The 24,608-nt window shown below is 49.3% G+C and overlaps 1 protein-coding gene across 2 annotated transcripts in view; it reads right to left on the bottom strand.

The window, feature by feature from the left end:
* Positions 1–7,806: 7,806 nt before the first annotated feature.
* COL24A1 (collagen type XXIV alpha 1 chain) overlaps positions 7,807–24,608 on the bottom strand; it is a 395,453-nt gene continuing 378,651 nt past the window's right edge. For both annotated transcript variants that reach the window (XM_083157902.1, XM_083157901.1), the window contains 5 exons: positions 16,342–16,407; positions 14,654–14,822; positions 14,298–14,407; positions 10,774–10,983; positions 7,807–8,957 (listed from right to left, as the gene is read on the bottom strand). In XM_083157902.1, coding sequence (XP_083014028.1) covers positions 8,814–8,957; positions 10,774–10,983; positions 14,298–14,407; positions 14,654–14,822; positions 16,342–16,407 — 699 coding nt within the window. In that variant the 3' untranslated portion in view covers positions 7,807–8,813. The remainder of the gene's footprint in view (positions 8,958–10,773; positions 10,984–14,297; positions 14,408–14,653; positions 14,823–16,341; positions 16,408–24,608) is intronic.

Raw genomic sequence — 24,608 nt, forward strand, 5'->3', positions numbered from 1 at the left:
GTGGATGGCGGCACTGTACCAGCTCTGACTTGAGGCTAGAGCACTGGGCAGGCGCCATGTTGTGGATGGCAGCTCAGAGCCTCTGACGCAAGACTAGGGCGCCATGTTGTGGATGGCGAATCTCTCTGACGCGAGTGTTTTTGTTAGAACTGCTCAGGCGCGGGCGGCGGGAGCCATGCTGTGGCCGGCGGAGGCTGTATATACTGTTTGTGAGGCGGCGCAGGAGCATTATATTATATTGTGTTACATAATAACACAGGATTACTTACCTGACCCTCTCCATGAGGGACACAATGCTAGTCTGGGCTTCCCTGGTAATGTATGAAATAACATGTATTATAATTGTTACCATTATCACATTACAATTTCCGAATGTGTACTGGACATTTAGAATAAAATATGTGAGTGTTAATAATATATATTAGTTTTATTTACAGTATCTGGCAGGTGTATACAATCCACCGGCACCCAGACCTATACTGCCGTCCAACAGAGAACATGATAAGGGTGGGACGGAGTCAGATATTTGCAAAGGCTGAGCCCCAGATCGCAATAGCCCCAGACCCAAAGTCATCCCAGTGCTCAAAGCAGTGTAATAGTCCACCAGATGGTACAGGAGGCGGAGGAGGGAACCGCGGTGATCCCCATGGCCGGAACACAGGCACAGCCCACACACTCACCCCTCAGGAGGCGGAGGAGGGAACCGCTGTGATCCCCATGGCCGGAACACAGGCACAGCCCACACACTCACCCCTCAGGAGGCGGAGGAGGGAACCGCTGTGATCCCCGATGGCCGGAACACAGGCACAGCCCACACACTCACCCCTCAGGAGGCGGAGGAGGGAACCGCTGTGATCCCCGATGGCCGGAACACAGGCACAGCCCACACACTCACCCCTCAGGAGGCGGAGGAGGGAACCGCTGTGATCCCCATGGCCGGAACACAGGTATGCTGGCGCCGTGAACTACACAAGTACCGGCCGATGCCACTACACAGTTGAAGAAGGTCTTCAGGAGCGCTCCCTGCACTCCAAAGGACCTCAGTCTCCTCAGCAGATAAAGTCTACTCTGCCCCTTCCTATGCAGAGCAGCGGAATCATCAGACCAGTCCAGTTTATTGTTAAGGTGAAAATCCAGATACTTGTAAGTTCTTACGATCTCAATATCCATTCCCTGAATGCTCACAGGAGTTGGGGGGGGGGGGGGGTATGCTGACGTTTCCTGAAATCAACTACCAGCTCCCTAGTCTTCCTCGTATTGAGTTGAAGATGGTTCCCCACACACCAGGTAGCAAAGTTCTGCACAAGTTCTCTGTACTCCCTATCATCCCCATCTACGATAAGGCCCACAATAGCAGAGTCATCAGAGAACTTCTGTAGATGACAGGTTGATGAATTGTATGTGAAATCTGCAGTATAGAGAGTAAAGAGAAATGGTGCCAAAAACTGTTCCCTGCGGCGCCCCTGTACTACAGATAATAGTATCGGACTGGCACTCCTTGGTCCTCACATACTGTGGACGGTTTGTAAGATAATCCAGGATCCAGGTGATTAGATGATGAGGAGGGAACCGCTGTGATCCCAGATGGCCGGAACACAGGCACAGCCCACACACTCACACCTCAGGAGGCGGAGGAGGGAACTGCTGTTAACCCCGATGGCCGGAACGCAGGCACAGCCCACACACTCACCCCTCAAGAGGCGGAGGAGGGAGCCGCGGTGATCCCCGATGGCTGGAACACAGGCACAGCCCACACACTCCCCCCTCAGGAAGCGGAGGAGGGAACCGCTGTGATCCCCGATGGCCGGAACACAGGCACAGCCCACACACTAAACCCCTCAGGAGGCGGAGGAGGGAGCCGCTGTGATCCCCGACGGCTGGAACGCAGGCACAGCCTACACACTCACCCCTCAGGAGGCGGAGGAGGGAGCTGCGGTGATCCCCAATGGCCAGAACACAGGCACAGCCCACACACTCACCCCTCAGGAGGCGGAGGAGGGAACCGCTGTTATCCCCGATGGCCGGAACGCAGGCACAGCCCACACACTCACCCCTCAGGAGGCGGAGGAGGGAACCGCTGTGATCCCGGATGGCCGGAACGCAGGCACAGCCCACACACTCACCCCTCAGGAGGCAGAGGGAGCCACGGTGATCCCCGATGGCCGGTACACAGGCACAGCCCACACACTCACCCCTCAGGAGGCGGAGGAGGGAGCCGCAGTGATCCCCAATGGCCGGAACACAGGCACAGCCCACACACTCACCCCTCAGGAGTCGGAGGAGGGAGCCGCTGTGATCCCGATGGCCGGAACACAGGCACAGCCCACACACCTCAGGAGGCGGAGTAGGGAGCAGGGCACACAGAGGAGGTAAGCCGCGGTGATCCCCGTTGGCTGAACACAGGCACAGCCCACACACTCACCCCTTAGGAGACAGGGGGTGCTGCAGTGGACACAGCGTCAACCGGACTTGCCGGAGCTGACAGTCTCAGAAGCTCAGAAATTCAGAGTGCGCATGAGTCGGTACTTCTGGAAGCATCCTGACACGCTGCATGCTGGCCCGGGACCCACACAATTATACACCCCACAAAATGATATATCCCCCACACACCCTTATGATACACCCCACACTATTATATATCCCCCACACACCGTTATGATACACCCCACACTATAATACACCCCATACACCTTTAGACGACCCACACACCTTCATATGTCTGTGTGTTAGGGGATAGAGGTGGCATGTTGGTGTGTTAGGGGGAAGAGGATGGCAGGCTGGTAAAATGGGCCTATAAAAGGAGCCACATTTTGATAATTCTACAGGGCCACTTTAATTTACCATCCACCCAGGATACCAGGGGAGGGCATTGTGGTTGAATTAGCATACAGACACAACCGCAGAAAAAAAGAAACAAAGATGGCTGCAACTGTGTCCAACTCAGAAGCAGGCCCAATGAGCAGTGATCCCACCCCCTTCTATAGACCCCCAGCCAATCAGCAGACACCACCCTGCCTGTGTAACGTAACCTTCCCCTGCTGGGCACACTACCCCCAGTAACAAATGCCAGATCACAGACTGGTTGTATTATCCGATGTGCGGGCTTCCTTGTGCGCAGCACTACAGCCATTCTGCTCGTGGGCAGGATGGGGTGACTCCCATGTGTGACTGTGATTACACACCATCAGACAGCACTCACTTGTGTCCCTACACAATGACATAGCAAGGAGTGACAGATTAGAGACGTCAGTGGTGACCGCCAGCAATGAGGCACTGGCATTCCCTATTTATACTAACATGCACAATTGTAACCTTTGCAGTAAATGAGGTGAGCTTGGGGTGAGGCAGTTCATACATATGTTACAGTTATTTATAGAATTAACTGTCCGATCACACTCTCTCTTTCCCGGGAACATGTCTAGAACACAGCATGCTCCTCGCAATGGAGCTACGAGTTGCATTATCTCTCCGAGCTGTATGGGGGGGGCTTTATATTATCCATATTTAAAATCATACCATATCTCTTCCGGGAGACTCCTGAATCGCCAATACATCTGTATTCAGGTTTCCCATAATCTGTGCCCCTCTGGCTCCCCCCACTCACTTCCCAGGTGAAGGAGTATGAACTGTTGGTGATGAGAACTGTGAATTGCATGTACCGCGTAGGTGGAGTCGTGATTACATATTTGCATAGCCCCACCCCTGCCCACTTTGCTCATTCCCCCTGGCGGACCCCTCCCTGAAGGGGATTCAGAAAGTCCTTAGGTATATAACAGAACTACACTAATTCTGCAGCCTTGTGTCCTCACAGACCCCAGTAGGACCACATAGCACACAGTCACTGGGGGGCGTGGCCCTGTCAGGATGGAGATATGGCCAAACCCTCGGGCCATGCCCATAAAATACCACCGATTACCCACTGTGTTTATAACACCGCCAGACACATAGGGGGAAATTTACTAATATGAAAAACCTAGTTTTTCATATTAGTATTTTCCCTACGACTGCATACGACTGTTTTAGTCGTATGCAAAGTCGTGTTCCGGAGGGGAATGTACAAAGCAGTCATATACGACTGCTTTGTAACCCTCCGATGGTGTAACCATTCGTATTAGCTGGCCATATATATGGCCACTAATACGAATGTTTCTAGCAGTCTGCACGGATCAGTCAGATCCGTGCAGGCTGCAAGGTGTAAAAAAAATAGAAAGTTAAAGAAATTTAAAAAAAAAAAAACAGCGTTGAGTCCCCCCCACAGCTGTAACCAGTACCAGGCTGAAAGAGCCGGGGCCGTTAATGAAAAATCAGGGAACCCGACAGATAGGGGTTCCCCGATTTTTAACAACCAGCTCCAGGTCCGGGGCTGGTTCCCAAAATACGGGGGACAAAATGACTAGGGGTCCCCCGTATTTTAAGAACCAGCCCCAGGCCAAACCAGCCAGCAGGGTAATGCTCAGCCGGGGGGAGACTTTTTATACAAGTCCCCCCAGCCAAAGCATTAACCCTCTGACCAGTCAGCCTGGCCAGGGGCCCTGGGGGAGTGGGGACCCCCCCCCCCCAATAAAGGGCCCCCCCCCCTCCAGGACTTACCTGACCAGGCTGAAGCCTGGTGCTGTCCCCGGTGGCCCTGTGCGGTGGCCACCGGGCTGATACTGGTGTAAAAAAATAGACGAATAAACTATTGTTTTAAACTGTGGAACTATGAGTCCCAGCAAGCCTCCCCCGCAAGCTGGGACTTGGAGAACCACAAGTCCCAGCCTGCTGGGCATTAAAGGGCCCGCTGGGTCTTGTAGTTTCACAGTAAAAAAAATAGATCAATAAATACACACTGACACATGAAAAATAAAAGTTTAATACATACATTACACACATACTGATACTTACCTATCTTGATCCCGTAGGTAGGTCCCAGAGTCTTGATCCGGTGCCTTGTCCTGGTTCCGGATCCATGTCGCCATTCTTCAGCATGTCGATTTCCATGTCGGCGTCCGGGGTCAATAGAAGGCCGCCTAGCGGCCAATCAGGAGCCAAGAAAGTCGGCTCCTGATTGGCCAGAATTCATTCTGAGTAGAGGCGCAGAGGAGGAAGGATCTCTGCGCCTCTGACATTCCGCAGCGGGGAGCTTGCCAGAGTCACCGGCAACTTGAAGAACCTGAAAGAAAACCTGGACTACATCAGATGAAGACTGAAGAGCTTCCATGGAGGACCTGGGTGAGTAGGATTTCCTTCCACAGGTCCACCATGGATTTCTTCGGACCCTGGACCGGACGCCGACATGGAAATCGACATGCTGAAGAATGGCGACATGGATCCGGAACCAGAACAAGGCACCGGATCAAGACTCTGGGACCTACCTACGGGATCAAGATAGGTAAGTATCAGTATGTGTGTAATGTATGTATTAAACTTTTATTTTTCATGTGTCAGTGTGTATTTATTGATCTATTTTTTTTACTGTGGAACTACAAGACCCAGCGGGCCCTTTAAAGCCCCGCAGGCTGGGACTTGTGGTTCTCCATGTCCCAGGTTGCGGGGGAGGCTTGCTGGGACTCATAGTTCCACAGTTTAAAACAATAGTTTATTCATCTTTTTTTTTACACCAGTATCAGCCTGGTGGCCACCGCACAGGGCCACCGGGGACAGCACCAGGCTTAAGCCTGGTCAGGTAAGTCCTGGAGGGGGGGCCCCTTTATTGGGGGGGTCCCCACTCCCCCAGGGCCCCTGGCCAGGCTGACTGGTCAGAGGGTTAATGCTTTGGCCGGGGGGACTTGTATAAAAAGTCTCCCCCCGGCTGTGGCATTACCCTGCTGGCTGGTTTGGCCTGGGGCTGGTTCTTAAAATACGGGGGACCCCTAGTCATTTTGTCCCCCGTATTTTGGGAACCAGCCCCGGGCCTGGGGCTGGTTGCTAAAAATCGGGGAACCCCCTATTTGTCGGGTTCCCTGATTTTTAATTACCGGCCCCGGCTCTTTCAGCCTGGTGCTGGTTACAGCTGTGGGGGGGACTCAACGCTGTTTTTTTTTTAAATTTCAATAATTATCTATTTTTTTTTACACTAAAGCCTGCATGGATCTGACTGATCTGTGCAGGCTAAAGCCAAATACGACAGGACAATCAAGGTGTATTTTCCTGTCGTATTTTCGTGCCTGTTTTACACCAATTAGCAGCCGTATTATCAATACGGCTGCTTAGTAAATCAGGAACCACCATTCTTTTGAATGGTGATTCCTGTCGTATTCTATCGATGGTGTAGACATTCGTATTTGTAAATACAAATACGAATGTCCCATCTTTAAGAATACGAATTGCTGTATTTTTGGGATAGTAAATCCCGAATATACAAATGTGTAAAAAATAGGTGTATTTCTGCCTACAAATACACCTATTTTTTACGAATTCATATTAGTAAATTTCCCCCATAATACCTTAAGAGAATAAGTGGAGAAGTTGTCCCTAGTTAACAGTCGGCTTCCAGGTATGAAGAATGCACTGAATAAAAGAGAGCTAGACTTTGGTTGCTATAGACAACACCAGGGAGAGGCGACAGTTGGGACACGTAATCATTGCTAAATATGACAAATAGGAAATATAGGGCCTTATTTTGGTTCATTCTTTCTGACAAAATCCTTCTTAGATGGGCAAAACCATGTGCACTGCAGGTGGGGCAGATGTAACATGTGCAGAGAGAATTAGATTTAGGTGGGGTTTTACTTCAAAGTGAGATCTATATTGCAGTGCAAAAATAAAGCAGTCAGTATTTTCCCTGCACAGAAACAAAATTACTCACCCAAATCTAATTCTCTGTGTGAAGTTATCAGACTCACTGTAAGACTGTAATTATTATATTTTATTAGGTGTAGTGATTAATGTACTTTTTAGTCCGTCGGTACCCTCTTGTTCTCCATATATGTCTATATTCCCCATAGCTGCGTGTATTTCCAGATCAGATCGCTCTTGCCCAAATATGGTCTGACAGGAAATAGCCAGGAAAGAACATTGCATGGATTCACCCATATGTTATGTCCACAGGGGGTGATCCAATTCCCCTGCTATCAACAGGAAGGTTGTCCACAGGGGGTGACCACCACACAACGTAATCAGCTGGGTATTGTATCTTGTGTTGACACTTCTCTGCATATCTCTGGCCACTTCCAGACTTTCTGGAACCAGACCCAGCAGGGGGGCAGCAGCAGATGGCCAGCTGGATATTACCTGGGGGGATGTGTCTGACTCTTGGGTCCACCAATCCGAACTAGGTACCGGCCCCCTGGCAGTTTAAGCCCCGTGGGAAATTGGAAGTTTTTAAAATGACTTGTACACCTGCCAGCTCAGAATGTTAGTCGCAATCCTGGCTAAGAGGTCATACTCTGCCACTGGACCTTGTGAGCGCATCGTTTGCCTGGGGGGGGGGGGCATCCTACGTAAGCTCTGGTGTGGAGCGTCTGGTGCTGTGTGGATTCGCACAGGTTTCTGCTGTCACTGCTGTGTGGAATAAGTGATAGTTTCGTTATTTGGACTGTGATGCTACAAGGACTTTGCTACCCGGATGTTTCTAGGCTACATTTGCCTCTTGTTCCTGTGTTTGTCTACCTGTGTGTGCTGTGATAAAAAGAAACCATATTTTGGTTTCATCTGCTCGGTGTCTGAGTGATTGAGGAACCCCGTATCCTCACACTCTGCACATGTTACATCTGCCCCCCCTGCAGTGCACATGGTTTTGTCCATCTAAGAAGGATTTTGTCAGAAAGAATGAACCAAAATAAGGCCCATAGTGTGGAGATCCAGTCCTGATCACGTACAGCATCATTTATTGGGGGAAACACATTTTATTTTTATGATGAAAGATTAAAAATACAGAAAAAGAAAGAAATACAATAGAATCCGGCATTGGCGTCGGTCCGCAACACTCATTGTACAAAATATTTCTTTAAAAACTGAAACAATTTGATAATTTTGAATTAAATAAAAATAGCACAGCACCTATTATTGTCACACAACACATCCGCTAAACTTCTGAAACGATTACAATTATTATAACTTAACATCAGCATTTTAAAATATCCGCTGTATTAAAATTTCAGTAAATGTTACGAAATATATACACACTATAACAGCATGACGGACGCCACCGGATGTCAGGGGAGCAAATAAAGTACATCCCAAACAGGCCTACGCACAATATACACTGCGCTACATATGACTGTCCCGACACCGGATCAATCCCATCACATAAATAAATGGATAATGAAACTGAACAATTACAAGTAGGAGATGATGGGGGGGGGGGGGGGGGGGTAGGGGTGATGCAGCCAGTACACACAGGACAGTTTGGCTATGGCTGCTAGCACCTTGGTTTAGGAAGAGCACCAGGCAACGTAGAAGAGGTATGGCACCAGCAACAAGAGGTATATGTGCACCTTCGGGCATCCTCCCTGTGCTCTGGCAGGACGTGCGGATCTGGCACATTATTGCACGCTCAGAGTAGTAACCAGTACTTCTCCGTCACAGGCTGGCGGCCTCTGGGAAGGCGATTCGTACAGCGCTTCTCATTTGTCCATGAACAGATATAGATTTATTCATAACCAAAATAAGCTGATAAAAAATTAAATACTCTATCAATATGGAAGTCCTTGTATTCCTCATAAATGCAAAATGTCCTTCTTAGGAGGAAGTGTCTTCCGGCTTCTGTACAATGTCGCCGGTACATTGTTTTGCGTTAGTGACGCAGTTCCCACACTGCTACCTTCCTATTATAACGCTATTTCATTCAAGAGACTTGAACTTTGCAGCAGCCCCCAGTCGTCCAGACGGTCTCAGAGGAAGCACACCGGGCCATTCTCCATATAGTGCTGCCCTTTCTCCGGAGGTGAGAACTTGGAAATGTCAATGACTGGAAGTCGGTTTGTTTCTTGTGTGGAAAACCGGAACTGTGTCTTGTGCCAGCTGCCGTCCTGTATCTGCAACAACAAGAGCGTTTATATCACTATAGCATGAGCCTCGGGGAGAGAGAGAAAAGGAAGAGAGAAGATGATGACAGTAGAGCAGGAAGAGAGAAGAGGAAGACCGAGGAGGAAGAGAGAAAAAGAGGTAGAGAGAGAAGGCGGTGAGGAGAGAGAGAGAAGGAGGAAGAGAGAGGAGGAGGGAGAGAGAGAAGGAGGAAGAGAGAGAAGGCGGAAGAGAGAGAAGGCGGAAGAGAGAGAAGGCGGAAGAGAGAGAAGGCGGAAGAGAGAGAAGGCGGAAGAGAGAGAAGGCGGAAGAGAGAGAAGGAGGAAGAGAGAGAAGGAGGAAGAGAGAGAAGGCGGAAGAGAGAGAAGGCGGAAGAGAGAGAAGGCGGAAGAGAGAGAAGAAGACAGAGGAGGAGAAAAAGAGAAGGAGGAAGAGAGAAGGAGGAGGAAGACAAAAGATGAAAGAGAAGGAGGAGAGACCATGAGAGAAGGAAGAGACAGAGGAGGAAAAGAGAGGAGGGGTGGAGGAAGAAGGACAAGAGAAGTCGGAAAAAAAGGAGAAAAAGAGAAGGAGGAAGTTAGAGGAGGAGAAACAAAAAAATGGAGGGAGAGAGTAGGAGGAAACATATGCCAGTACAGCATGGTGTTACCCAGGGCTCAGTTATACCCCTTTCACACCAGAAAATGCAGGGATATGGCCCAAGGATCATGCCGGGCCATTCCCAGGTTGGCCCCTTTCACACCAGCAAAGTCCCTGCATTTTCTGGTGAGTGAAGGAGACGGGCAGGCGGCGGTATGGCAGCAGAGTACTCACCCCGGTTGCTGGTCTTCGGTGCAGGCCGGAGAGCCACACAGGCGGCGGGCGCAGATGACCGGTCAGATGGCCGGTGAGGGCGCCGGAGAGCTGCGTCATCTTCATGCGCCGCTGTCCTGTCATTTGCGCCCGCCGCCTGTGTGGATCCTTGACCTGACAGCACACCGAGGACCGGCAACGCGGGTAAGTATCCCCCAGCCCTTTCACACTGGCCAGATCCCCGGGTTGAATCCAGGAACAACCCTGCTCCATAGCAGGGTTGAAATACCGGCAATTTTTGCCAGAATTTTGGCCCGGGAACCTTACCAGCGCTTGTCGTGGGTTGTTCCTGGGCCCAACCCAGGAAATTTGGTTGGTGTGAATGGGGTATTACTGGTTGTGTTATTCTCACACTGCAATGTAGCTCTAAGCTAGGACATGCCCCCTCCCACACCTATCTGCACTTTGCATCTGCCCCATGCAGTACAGCATGGTGTAACCCAGGGCTCAGTTACTGGCTGTGTTATTCTTACACTGCACTGTAGCTCTGAGCTAGGACATGTCCCTCCCACACCTATCTGCACTTTACTGGCTGTGTTATTCTCACACTGCAATGTAGCTCTGAGCTAGGACATGTCCCTCCCACACCTATCTGCACTTTGCATCTGCCCCATTCAGTGCAGCATGGTGTTACCCAGGGCTCAGTTACTGGCTGTATGTCGCCCACATATGCTGGGTAGTGTTATTCTCACACTGTAATGTAGCACTAAGCTAGGACACGCCCCTCCCACACCTATCTGCATGTTGCATCTGCCCCGTGCAGTACAGCATGGTGTTACCCAGGGCTCAGTTACTAGCTCTATGTCGCCCACATATGCTGGGTATTGTTAATCTCACACTGCAATGTAGCACTAAGCTAGGACACGCTCCTCCCACACCTAACTCTCTCTAAGTTGCCCACCTACAGTGCATTATGGTGTTACCTACTAGTTACCGCGGTACCAGACGCTGTGCCGTATAAAATCCCGCACTCACCTTGCAACCGTCTAGGAGCACATTTCTTTCAAGTAATTTTTTTCCTTCAAACTTGTGTCCGTTCCATCCAGTGAAGGTGAGTGGCGCCACTCTGCCCATCTGCGCCCCCAGGACTGGCGTGTTACGGCAGTGGATGGTGATGGTATGAACGGCCTCTGAACTCAGCAGGTGGAGAAAGTTCATCTGCACCTTGCCCACGCCGAAGTCCAGCTTGTACCCGGAGAAGGGATGGAACGTTAGTACTCTCAGTAACACATCAGTCAGCGACCCCAGCCAGGGAATATACATCAGGCTGTGTCAGGGTCATATATAACACTAACTACCACTGAGTGACAGGTGCAGGACGAGGCCAGAAAGCATTTTATGGTACTTGTGTATTATCTGGGCGCCCAAGATTTCCATCGTAGGGCATTGTACAACCAAAAATCGGTCGCGTCGCATGCGATGCGATACGACCCGATTATTAATTGTACAGGCACCCTGATGCCAGATTCCTATGTTAAATGCACCCCCAGACCCGATTTTTTATTGTACAGCCACCCTGATGGGTAATTACTATATGAAATGCCACCCCAGTTTCAATGCCAACCCGAAGCGTGGCGAGCGACGGCGGTATGCGTCCTCCGACCTTTTCATACCCCCACTATCCACGTTGGCGTGGAGTTGACTTTAGATAGTGTGGTGAGCAGACGCGGATTATTTCACATTTATTCCACGGCCCCTCGCAGGGAATGCTGCGCTCGCCACGCTTCGGGCTTGGTGGCTCGCTGCGCATGCCACATTGTATAAAATCAACTCCACGCCAACGAGGATAGTGGGGGTATGAAAAGGTCGGAGGACGCGTACCGCCACCGCTCACCATGCTTCGGGCTCGGTGGCACGCTGCACTCGCCACATTGTATAAAATCAACTCCACGCTGACGTGGATAGTGGGGGTATGAAAAGGTCGGAGGACGCGTACCGCCACCGCTCACCATGCTTCGGGCTTGGTGGCTTGCTACGCTCGCCACATTGTATAAAATCAACTCCGCGCCGACGTGGATAGTGGGGTATGAAAAGGTCGGAGGATGCGTACCGCCGCCGCTCACCACGCTACGGTTTGGCATTGATACTGGGGTGGCGTTAACAATGGGGGGGCATTTCACATAGTCATCACCCATCAGGGTGGGTGTACAAAAATCGGGTCTGTGGGTGCATTTAACATAGGAATCAGGCATGCGATGCGATATTAAAATTGTATAGTCTGCCCTGGAAACCCTCAAATCGGGTCCCATCGCAAAACTTAGTTAGTGGTATGCGATGCGATGGGCGCCCGGATAATACACAAGTACCCATTTTATTACTAATAAGAAAGATAATAATGTTCTCTTCATTGCAGTGTTCAGTGAGTATTATCACAGAGGGAGACAGAGAGGCAGCGCATAGGGCCGTTCTCTCACATTAGTCCACATATACTAAACTGCATAAAGATTCAGTATTTGGAAATGATATAATAATTTCAATACTAATACATTTATTATTACTAATTGTATTGTTTTAACATTGATATAAAATCTCAGTACACCATGCAGCGTGATATACCTCATACATCAAGCCACAGTACACCATGCAGCATGATATACCTCATACATCCAGCCTCAGTACACCATGCAGCGTGATATACCTCATACATCAAGCCACAGTACACCATGCAGCATGATATACCTCATACATCCAGCCTCAGTACACCGTGCAGCGTGATATACCTCATACACTCAGCCTCAGTACACCGTGCAGCGTGATATACCTCATACATCCAGCCTCAGTACACCGTGCAGCGTGATATACCTCATACATCCAGCCTCAGTACACCATGCAGCGTGATATACCTCATACATCCAGCCTCAGTACACCATGCAGCGTGATATACCTCATACATCCAGCCTCAGTACACCATGCAGCGTGATATACCTCATACATCCAGCCTCAGTACACCATGCAGCGTGATATACCTCATACATCCAGCCTCAGTACACCATGCAGCGTGATATACCTCATACATCCGGCCTCAGTACACCGTGCAGCGTGATATACCTCATACATCCAGCCTCAGTACACCGTGCAGCATGATATACCTCATACATCCAGCCTCAGTACACCATGCAGCGTGATATACCTCATACATCCAGCCTCAGTACACCGTGCAGCGTGATATACCTCATACATCCAGCCTCAGTACACCGTGCAGCGTGATATACCTCATACATCCAGCCTCAGTACACCGTGCAACGTGATATAGCTCATACATCCAGCCTCAGTACACCATGCAGCATGATATACCTCATACATCCAGCCTCAGTACACCGTGCAGCGTGATATACCTCATACATCCAGCCTCAGTACACCGTGCAGCGTGATATACCTCATACATCCAGCCTCAGTACACCGTGCAACGTGATATACCTCATACATCCAGCCTCAGTACACCGTGCAGCGTGAGATACCTCATACATCCAGCCTCAGTACACCGTGCAGCGTGAGATACCTCATACATCCAGCCTCAGTACACCGTGCAGCGTGATATACCTCATACATCCAGCCTCAGTACACCATGCAGTGTGATATACCTCATACATCCAGCCACAGTACACCATGCAGCATGATATACCTCATACATCCAGCCTCAGTACACCATGCAGCGTGATATACCTCATACATCCAGCCTCAGTACACCGTGCAGCGTGATATACCTCATACATCCAGCCTCAGTACACCGTGCAGCGTGAGATACCTCATACACCCAGCCTCAGTACACCATGCAGCGTGATATACCTCATACATCCAGCCTCAGTACACCGTGCAGCGTGATATACCTCATACATCCAGCCTCAGTACACCGTGCAGCGTGATATACCTCATACATCCAGCCTCAGTACACCATGCAGCGTGATATACCTCATACATCCAGCATCAGTACAACGTGCAGCGTGATATACCTCATACATCCAGCATCAGTACAACGTGCAGCGTGATATACCTCATACATCCAGCCTCAGTACACCGTGCAGCGTGATATACCTCATACATCCAGCCTCAGTACACCGTGCAGCGTGAGATACCTCATACACCCAGCCTCAGTACACCATGCAGCGTGATACACCTCATACATCCAGCCTCAGTACACCGTGCAGCGTGATACACCTCATACATCCAGCCTCAGTACACCGTGCAGCGTGAGATACCTCATACACCCAGCCTCAGTACACGTGCAGCGTGATATACCTCATACATCCAGCCTCAGTACACCATGCAGCGTGATATACCTCATACATCCAGCCTCAGTACACCGTGCAGCGTGATATACCTCATACATCCAGCCTCAGTACACCATGCAGCGTGATACACCTCATACATACTGCCTCAGTACACCGTGCAGCGTGATATACCTCATACATCCAGCCTCAGTTATAGGTGTGTAACCATCAGGTTGTCTCTCACTGCAATTTACATGCGGGAATGGGTTACACAATGTGTCTATCTGGTACCTTTGTCACAGAGGTGGGTGATAGGCACGTCTGCCCCCCAGCTGTAAAATTGCAAAACACTTCTATGGCATCTGACGGGCATCCAAGATTTGGATCAATCCAGTATTTTCCTGGAAGACAGAATACACAATGTGACGGTGTGTCCCCTGCTGACACCAACCACAGCTCAGCAGCATAGAAAAGGGATCTGATGCCATCTGTGTAATGTGGGGTGAGGGTGGCAGGATGCTATGTGTGGGTGCTGTGAGCACCCCAGCTTCAGGAGGATCAGTCATGAATATATATATATATATATATATATATATATATACATTACTGGTGTAGATGTGTGATAGCAGTGCTGCTTGTATACGTACCGTCTGTCACTTTCCGTTCACAGTTGATCAGGTCACGACAAATGCGGGCTGGGTTGTCCTGGGTTCCGGGTGGGTTCTTTATACTGTGCATTACATCCGCCAGGTAGTGAAGAGTTTTAAAGATCTCTGCGCTAAAGTCTAGTATTGTTACTTCAGTGTTCTGATAGCTCTGCGTGTTAGGAACACGTGATCAATAGTGGTCATGCAGCAACAACGAGGGAAGCGTTGTAAGAGCGAATCGGAAACAGGGATACAAAACATGAGAAAGAAATGTACATGCACAATCCAGTCCCAGATGTGGAGAGATGGGGGAGAAAAGAAAAGAAAAATGTAAATTTATAAAACATTTTTGGAATGTATATAAAAAATAAAATAAAATCATGCTTTTTGACATTCTATGGCAAATGTGCTATTGACTATAGCAACCAACACAATGCTATCACTGCTGATTCCATGTATGTGCTTGGGACCACCAAGAGCTAAGCAGAGACCCCTGTGGGGCTTGAGACCATGCGGAGCTAAGAGACTTCTGTGGGTCTTGCAACCACCCAGACCAGAGGTGAGACCCCTTTGGGGCTTGGGATCACCCAGAGTGGAGAACCCTTTGGGACTTGAGACCACGCATGCAAATCCCGTGGAGCTTGAGACCATGCAGAGCTGAGAAAAGACCACTGTGGGGCTAGGGACCACCTAAATTCTTTGGGGCTTGGGACCATGCAGAGCTGAGGGGAGATTCCTGTGGGGCTTGGGACCATGCAGAGCTAAGAACGGAGAGATCCCTGTGGGCTTGGGACCACCCAGAGCTGAGGAAAGCCCAATGTGGGCTTGGGACAAACCAGACCTGAGAACCCTTTTAAGGTTTGGGACCACCCGAAGCTGAGGAAAGAGCATTTTGTGCTTGAGACCAGCCAGACCTGAGGTGAGACTCCTGTGGGGCTTGGGACTACCCAGAGCAGAGGTGAGAACCCTGTGGGGCTTAGGAACATGCAGAGCTGAGGAGAGAACCCTGTGGGGCTTGGGATCACCCAGAGCTGAGGCACAAACCCTTTGGGATTGGGACCTCCTGGAACTGAGAAGAGACCCCTGTGGGGCCTGGGACCACCCAGATCTGATGTGATAACTTTTTTTGCTTGGGACCACACAGAGCAACTACTGAGGAGCTTGGGACCACCCAGAGCTGATGTGATAACTCTTTTTTGCTTGGGACCAAACATAGCTGAGGTGAAAACCCTTTGGTGCTTGGAACCACGCAGAGCTGATTAGAGGACTCTGTAGGGCTTAGGAGAACCCAGAGCTGAGGAGAGACCCGTGTGGGCTTAGGACCACCCAGACCTGAGATGAGAACCCTTTGGAGCTTGGGACCATGCGGAGCTGAGGAAAGATCCCTGTGGGCTTGGGCCTGGGTATTTTTTCCCACTCTTCGGAGGCATTAGCAGAAGCATTTAAGACTTGCTGTAAATCCAACAAACACTCTGCTAGAAGGTGCAAAGCTGGATGTGGCAAATTTTAAAATATATAAAATGTAATTTCCCCCCATCGTCATGATGGCTTATCTAAGTGCAATCCTGCACAAGCTCTGTGAGGCTTCCAGTGTGCACATAACAGCGACAGGGATAGTGCTCCAGGGGGACCAGCTGCCTTCTTATACAACCTACTGGCGCCTTTTCTCACGTTGCCTCAGGTCTTACCTCCATCCGCAAGGCTGCGTGCGATTCCATCAGTGCCTGGATGGCAGAGTTCATGTCCAGCATTTTCTAGGTTATAAAACAGGAAAGCAATAATACAATATAAGAACTATATGTAGAAAATGTGCTCATAAAGGAAGCACTCAGCTGTGCAATATCACTGTCTCTGCGCTTAGACCCTCCCAGCATGCCGGCGTATTACGGTGAGGGAAACATTATTACAGTCATGTTGGACAAAGAATCAAAGATCTTAGTATTGTTGCCACCATATTATTACATGAAGTATTGGGGTACAGTACCACCATCTTATTCCATGAAGTATTGGGGTACAGTACCACCATCTTATTACATGAAGTATTGGGGTACAGTACCACCATCTTATTACATGACGTATTGGGGTACAGTACCACCATGTTATAAATAAAGTATTGGGGTACAGTATTACCATCTTATTACATGACGTATTGGGGTACAGTACCACCATGTTATTACATGAAGTATTGGGGTACAGTATCACCATGTTATTACATGAAGTATTGGGGTACAGTACCACCATCTTATTACATGAAGTATTGGGGTACAGTACCACCATCTTATTACATGAAGTATTGGGGTACAGTACCACCATGTTATTACATGAAGTATTGGGGTACAGTATTACCATCTTATTACATGACGTATTGGGGTACAGTACCACCATGTTATTACATGAAGTATTGGGGTACAGTATCACCATGTTATTACATGACGTACTAGGGTACAGTACCACCATCTTATTACATGACGTACTAGGGTACAGTATTACCATCTTATTACATGACGTACTAGGATACAGTACCACCATCTTATTACATGAAGTATTGGGGTACAGTATCACCATCTTATTACATGACGTATTAGGGTACAGTACCACCATCTTATTACATGAAGTATTGGGGTACATTATCAGCATCTTTTTACATGACGTATTAGGGTACAGTACCACTGTGAGAAAGCAAAGGATAGGGCCCGCCGGCATTTTAGAAATGAGTTACCCTGGGCCCAAGTTTTGTATTCTTAAATTAAAGCCCTCAGTCTGCAGAGTTCACAAACAGGAAGCCTTTCAAAAGCAGACAGTAAGGAAGTGATCCTTTTAGAAAAGCCTTCTTCCTTCCCCTTTGAAAAGATTGACAGCATGGTCCACCAATCAGCAAGGAAAAAATGGAAAGAACCAGCAAAGGTGGATTGTGGGAGAGAGGAAGTGGAAGAAGAGGTGACTGTGTGAGGTGAGATGCACAGCTATAGTCACTGGAGGTTGGGGTGCTGTCCCCTCTCTGTGTAATCAGTGAATAGCCATTCTGTGTGCTCTGCTACAGCTGCCAGTGCTGCTCAGGACTATAGGAGATACACTGATACATTGGGCGGTATTCAATGAGCCTGATTCGCCATGTTTTTATGGCGAATTTGTGCTGTTTGGCGAATTTCTGACTAAAACGGTGAATCACCCTATTCAATGACCACATGGCGAATACATTTCAAGGTTTTTTTCACCATGATTCACCGAGTAGCAATCGCTATCTTTTTATGGTGAAGTGGAATGTGAACTTTTAAAATAAAGTGTTTTGTTTTTTACATTTGGTGTCAAAAAATCAGGAATTTTATTCTGAGGAGGGGCATGCTATTTTTATTCATGTGCTGTAAGCACATGAATATATATTTAATTAAAAAAAAAATATTATTATTGTGTGTAGTGAATATACGCTCCCCTGCTGGCACCCCCGGGGGGCAGCCTGTGCTGCCTGGCACCCGGGGAGCCCACCTACCCCCCACAAAGTTCTGGGGCAGGCAGAGAGACTACCATCTCTCTGCCTGGCACCTTTCCTCAGGCTCCCTGCGGCAATCGCCGCAGGAGCTCATATTCGCCAGTCGGGCAGCGAGCCCCTGACACGTTGAATACCGGAGCCCGCCGGCTCCGGAACGTGGCGAATGTGCAGCGAATCCTAAAAAGGATTCGCTGCACCTCGCAGGTATTCTCATTGAATACCGCCCATTGTATAGCAGCTTGATGAGACTTTGCTGAACTGTGAGTGGACTTTGTTAGTATAATCCTGATGCTGCTGATGCTGGTTACTGGATTTCTTGGTCTCCCTGAATAAAGGGGATGCAGTTAATTTGCCGGCGGTCGGAATCCCGACACTGGAATCCCGACCGCCGAAATCCCGAAACTTTCTCCCTCTGTGGGTGTCCACGACACCCATAGAGGGAGAATAAAATAGCGTGCCGAGCGTAGCGAGGCACCGGGCCCGCTGCGTGGCGAGCGCAGCGAGCCCGCAAGGGGGGGCGATCCATGTCCCCCCCCTTGTCGGGATTTCGGCGGTCGGGATTCTAGTGTCGGGATTCCGACCGCCGGGATCCCGACCGCCGGCAAATCGTATCGGATCCGAATAAAGTACAACTTGTTTTCATTGTTACCCGCTCTGCTGTGTGATCCCTGAACCCCAGGGTACCCAGGTCACCCGGTACCCTCACATTTGGCGGCAGCGGAGGGATATCACAGTTTCTGCAGAGATTACAAGGTACTGGATAGAAGCAACAGTAACACTGCAGAATATCAGGATGGAGCGTCAGCCAGAAGTTGTGGTCAGCAATCAAGGGGGGAACACAATGAGAGAGTAGGATAAGTTTTACCGTACAGCACAGATTTTGCAGGATGAAAGGTATTACTTATGATGGTACTGAGACCCGGGAGACACTGGTGCTGAGGTTGTTGGAGTTGGATCAGGTGCACCCAGAGGATCCCAACCACCTGAGTGATGATGAAGAGATGCCGACAGGCAGTGGTATCCACTGTTACTCCTGCTGCATTACAGAGCTGGCTGGGGGCACTTGGTGACGGTGCGACCCCACAGGAGAGCTGGGGTAATCCAAGCAATACTTGGGGTATAAATTCCTACTGGCGGTGGAACTCCAGAGCCACCCCAAAGTTCTGGCCAAAAGAAGCGACACTTGGGATTTAAGGATGTTCCGGGAGAATGAAACAGACATTGACACTCACCTCCGGATCTATGAGAATCTCATGGATGTGCACGGAATAGAGCCAGCTGAATGGACAAAGTACTTGGGGCCAAGTCTCACTGGTAGGGCTTTGGAAGCCTATCGGGCCCTAACTCCCCAAGAGTGTAAAGTCTACGCCAGTATAAAGAAGGCATTGCTAGCTAAGTTCCAGATCACTGCAGAATCTTATCGTCTCCAATTCAGAACACTGAATAAAAGTGGGACTGCTTCCCACCAGGAGTTTACTAGTCAGCTACGGCAAAACTGTGGGAAATGGCTTGAAGGGAGGCAGGCCTCCACTGCGGAGCAGATCATCAACTTAATCGTGGTGGAACAACTAATGGTTAAGATGGCACCAGAGGTACGGGAGTGGGTCGTGGACAGGAAGCCCGATACACCTGAGCAAGCTGCGGAATGGGCTGATGAATATATAGCCAATTGTCCTCAATGGAGAGTCACTGCTGCAAGAATCCCAAGAGCGGAGAACAACTTCTATTCGCTTATCGGGAAGTACCACAGGCATCTACCGGATATTCCCCATTTGAACTCTTGTACGGTCGGAAAGTATGGGGGCCTCTAGACCTGGTCAAAGAGAGTTGGGAGGGATCTTTTCAAGAATGCCAGCAGCCCATTTTGCAGTATGTAGAGAACATGCGAACACGGATGAGAAGACTGCTTCAGTTAACTGAAGAGCATCTCCGGGAATCACAAGAAAAGCAAAGGGAATGGTACGATGCCCATGCTCAAGACCGGGAGTTATATCCTGGGCAAAAGGTCATGGTGCTTATCCCAGTGCGAAGAAACAAACTGCAGGCCACCTGGGATGGACCCTACACCGTGGTAAGACGCACAGAACCGGTCAATTATGTGGTCTCCCTAGATAAGGGAGGAAAATACCTACGCACCTTCCATATAAATCGACTGAAAGCTTATAGAGATCGTCAAGTAGCGACCATGGTAGTGTGCTGCCCTCCGATGGAGACTCCTGAAACTGATCCGTTACCTGACCTTTTGGGAGCTGCTAAACAGAGGAAAGGTGTGGAATCAGTCCAGGTGGGAAAACAATTGAAAGCGGCCCAGCAGCAAGAGATGCAGAGGATCTTAGAAGATGAAAAAGACCAGTTTTCTTGTCAACCCGGTCGAACTCACCTAACCGCTCACCATGTGGACACTGGGAACATTAAGCCCATCCGACAAGCCGCTTACCGAATGACGCCAGATGTTATGAGGCAGGTAAAGACTGAGATCGAGGAGATGCTAGCTTTGGGGGTCATCGTACCATCTAAAAGCCCATGGGCTGCTGGGGTCTTGTTGGTTCCCAAGAAAGATGGGACTACACGGTTTTGTGTGGACTATCACAAATTGAATGAAGTAACCACAACTGATGCTTACCCTATGCCCCGTGTTTATGAGTTACTAGACGGATTGGAGGGGCCAGGTTTGTTTCAACGCTGGACTTAAGCAAGGGTTACTGGCAAATACCACTTACCAAAGAAGCCCAGGAGCGTGCTGCCTTCATCACACCAATAGGAATCTTTGAGTGGACTACCATGCCTTTTGGGATGAAGAATGCCCCTGCCACATTCCAGTGAACAGTGAATGACCTACTGGAGGGGTGTCAAGACTTTGCCCAAGCCTACCTCGATGATAGGCTTGGGCTTGTCTTTGTGAAGAGGAAATGAGATGCTAAACAGTCCTTTTGCTAATGTCTGGGGAATGACACTGCACAGCAGGTATCAGGATTTGTGTCTGTAGTTCCTGTGTAAAGGTGTTAGTAAGGAGCCCAGCACTGATGACAATAACAAAGTAAAAAACACATATTGTAAATTATATGTGCAGGCACTGAGCTGGGACTACATGTCCCATGCTTCAGTGCTGCAGGGGGATGAAGCCTGTGTAAGACAATGTATAAAGTGTACAATGTATTTAAAACGTGTTGTTTGGCTTTTGGAGAGTAACACGTGTGCTCTAAATGTATTTTAAAGGAAAAGTGCACTTACTGTAACTTCTGTGTCCCAGGGGAATTCAGAGTCCTCTGTTGGCTGCTGGGTCCCCCACCCCAGTTTTTACCCCAAAAACGGAATGCTTTCCCAGACAACCTCCAAGCTGGGAGCCTCAGGGAAAGTAGCAGGGAACATCAGCTTTCTAACAAGCTGAGTGGTTCCCTGGAGCTCCATGGGGCTCTCCGTCAGTGGGCAGGAGACCCGGGCAGGGGATCAGGGCTTCCCATCTCTGGAGCTCACGCCTGGGCTAGAGGTGTTCAGCTGGTCCCCTGGCAGGCTCCTGGAAGTAGGTTTTGGAGGGAAACCTTCCCCCTAGCCAGACAGACCGGCACCTGGGTGGTACCTGGCCCCCCAGGTGGGCTGTGACTCAGAGTAACCACTCCCCTCTGTCCATCTAGAACAATGCAGAGAGTGCATGTGCCCAGCGCATGCACGTCTCAGGCACTTAAGCTGATTGGTTGAAGACCACAGGGTGGGCTTACCCCTGTGGTAATGTGCATTGGAGTAGCATAAAAAGAGGGCGGCTGCCCTGTGTAAAGTTGTACTTCTGCCTGACTTGAATGCTGTAACATCTGTATGCAGTGCCTCCTTGGGATCTAGGAGGGCTCTTTTTAAGAGCTTATATTTGAGCAAATAAACCATCTATTTCCCAAGACGACTGCTTTCATCTTGCGACCAACAAAATAACTGCACTAATTACGTTCCCTGGCTGTTCTGGGTACAAGCATCCAGCGTCCTCCCAGTTCCTCTCTGCCAGCTACCGAAGCAGAGGTCTGGTCCGTGACCAGTGGGGAACCAACCAACACCAGTCGGGGGGTGTCAGCAGCGTGTCGACGCACACGCTCCTCCAGGTAGTACTCAGGTGCCAGCGTTTGAGCCTGAGGAGGTATCTGTGGTCCCAGGCAATATCCCCGCCCACTGCGTAGTGGGAGGAGTCAGTAACAGGCGGTTGCTGACTGTAACAGGGAATCCCCTATTGGCCAGGTCCCCTGAGAGCAAGAACCGCCATCTGTGAGCCCGAAGGGCATAGCCAGAGCGTAAGGGCAGGCGTCTGGTCACACTGATATTGAGACCAGGTTTTTGGCTTGGTAGTACACTCTCTGTAAAATTAATAATTGCTGCTCTCGAACATTTCGCCGGTTTGCTGATACTGGTTCTGGCGGTTCGAGCGCCTAGAATCATCCTGCGTTCAATCTCAGTTAAATCATGTTTTTTTGCCCATTTCTTCGTAAGCAACACAGTGCAATTGATGCTTCACTTGTCCTGCATTCGCGCTTTATAGCTATAGCGGCAACAACTTGTTATGGCCAATCTGCGTATAAGTGTCAAGTGGTCATAATAATTTGGCCACTCATTGTGTGCATGTGTATGTATATGTATATATATATATATATATATATATACACACACAAACATATACACACACATACATACATACACACACACATAGGGCGGTATTCAATGTGAATACCGGCGACGTGCAGCGAATCCTGTTTAGGATTCCCTGCACATTCGCCACTGCTCGCTGCGTTCCGGAGCCTCGTCGGCTCCGTTATTCAACGAGTCAGGGGCTCGCTGCAGGGAGCCTGAGGACGGTGGCAGGCAGGGAGATGGAAGTCTCCCTGCCTGCCCCAGAACGTTTGTGGGGGGGAGGTGGGCTCCCCGGGTGCCAGGCAGCACAGGCTGCCCCCCCCGGGGGTGCCAGCAGGGGACCGCGTATATTCACTACACCCGATCATGAATACAGTATGTAATGATCGGGTGAAGTGAATATATGAATATCTAATGAGCGGCTCGGCTCCGGCCTACTGCTGGCCTGTGTAAAAAAAAAAATATATATATATTTTTTAAAATTAAATATATATTCATGTGCTTACAGCACATGAATAAAAATAGCATGCCCCTCCTCAGAATAAAATTCCAGATTTTTTGACACCAAATGTAAAAAACAAAACACTTTATTTTAAAAGTTCACATTCCACTTCACCATAAAAAGATAGCGATTGCTACTCGGTGAATCATGGCGAAAAAAACCTTGAAATGTATTCGCCATCTGGTCATTGAATAGGGTGATTCACCGTTTTAGTCAGAAATTCGCCTTACAGCACAAAATCGCCATAAAAACCTGGCGAATCAGCCTAATTGAATACCGCCCAGAGTGTAGCCGGCCGCAATATGCTGGCACTCGAATTCTTGTAACAGCCCAGTTAGGTGCACTTCAGATGAATACAAAACAGTCCAGAAGGAAGGCACACAAACACCATTTCTATAAATTAGCATCAGTGCATTAAAGGATATTTTACCTTACATACATACATACATATACACACAAATATATATCTATATGCATATCTATATATACACATATACATCTATATCCGGGCCGACGTTGCAGGTGTGACAGTGACAGTGCCTCAGAGTGGGTGAGGGTATTGTAATGGGGGAGGCAGTGAAAAGCTGTGCCTCTGAGTGGGTGAGGGTATAAGCTGTGATTGGGCAGTGGCAGGGAAAGGCTGTGCCTCAGAGGGGGTGATGGTTTAAGCTGTAACAGGGGAGGTGGGGAAAGGCTGCTGTTCAGTTTGTATTTGGCATTTGACTCTCTGTTGACCTCCGGTGGTCAGTCTGTGCCATTGCAGCTCAAATCTTCTGGAAACTTGATTTATTCACAAGGCTGATAGATAATGAGCTTGTTATTCCTGCTGGCAAGTTGACTGGATATGTCACAGGTGTGCTAATCACCTGAGCCCTTCTCGAGGCATTCTCCCCAGCAATGCAGAGCCAGTGATTAGCTTCTAGTTTCCTGTTTGCAATTTCCTGTTGCTGAGAGCTGCAGTCTTTGGGCTTCCTGCTGGTCACCTGTCAGGTCATTGCTCCCTGCAGCTTGTCTTGACTGCACTCCTGTCCTGGTCTGGATTTGTCTTGTCCTGTCTGTTTTGTCCCATCCTGATCCGGTCCTGTCCTGGTTCAGTTGTGGTCCAGTCATTGTCCAGCTGTCATCTGGCTGCTGTGCATCCAGTCCTGTCTTGGTCTGTTCTTGGTCCCGTCTTGGTGCAGTCACTATCCACTCCTGTTCCAGTTTCGTCTTGGTCAGCGAAATTCCATCCAGCCCTGCCAAGCCACCCCTGGCGTGCACGTTATCATCCTGTGCTGCCGGAGGGTTCGGTCCTGTCACGTAAGTGCTCCTGTGGAGCCTGGTTCCTTATCTTTCTTTTCTGAGGGCAAGCTGTCCTTTAT

This window comes from Crinia signifera, chromosome 8 (genome assembly GCF_055691185.1).
Source record: "Crinia signifera chromosome 8, ASM5569118v1, whole genome shotgun sequence".
In the NCBI taxonomy this organism is placed as follows: Eukaryota; Metazoa; Chordata; class Amphibia; order Anura; family Myobatrachidae; genus Crinia; species Crinia signifera.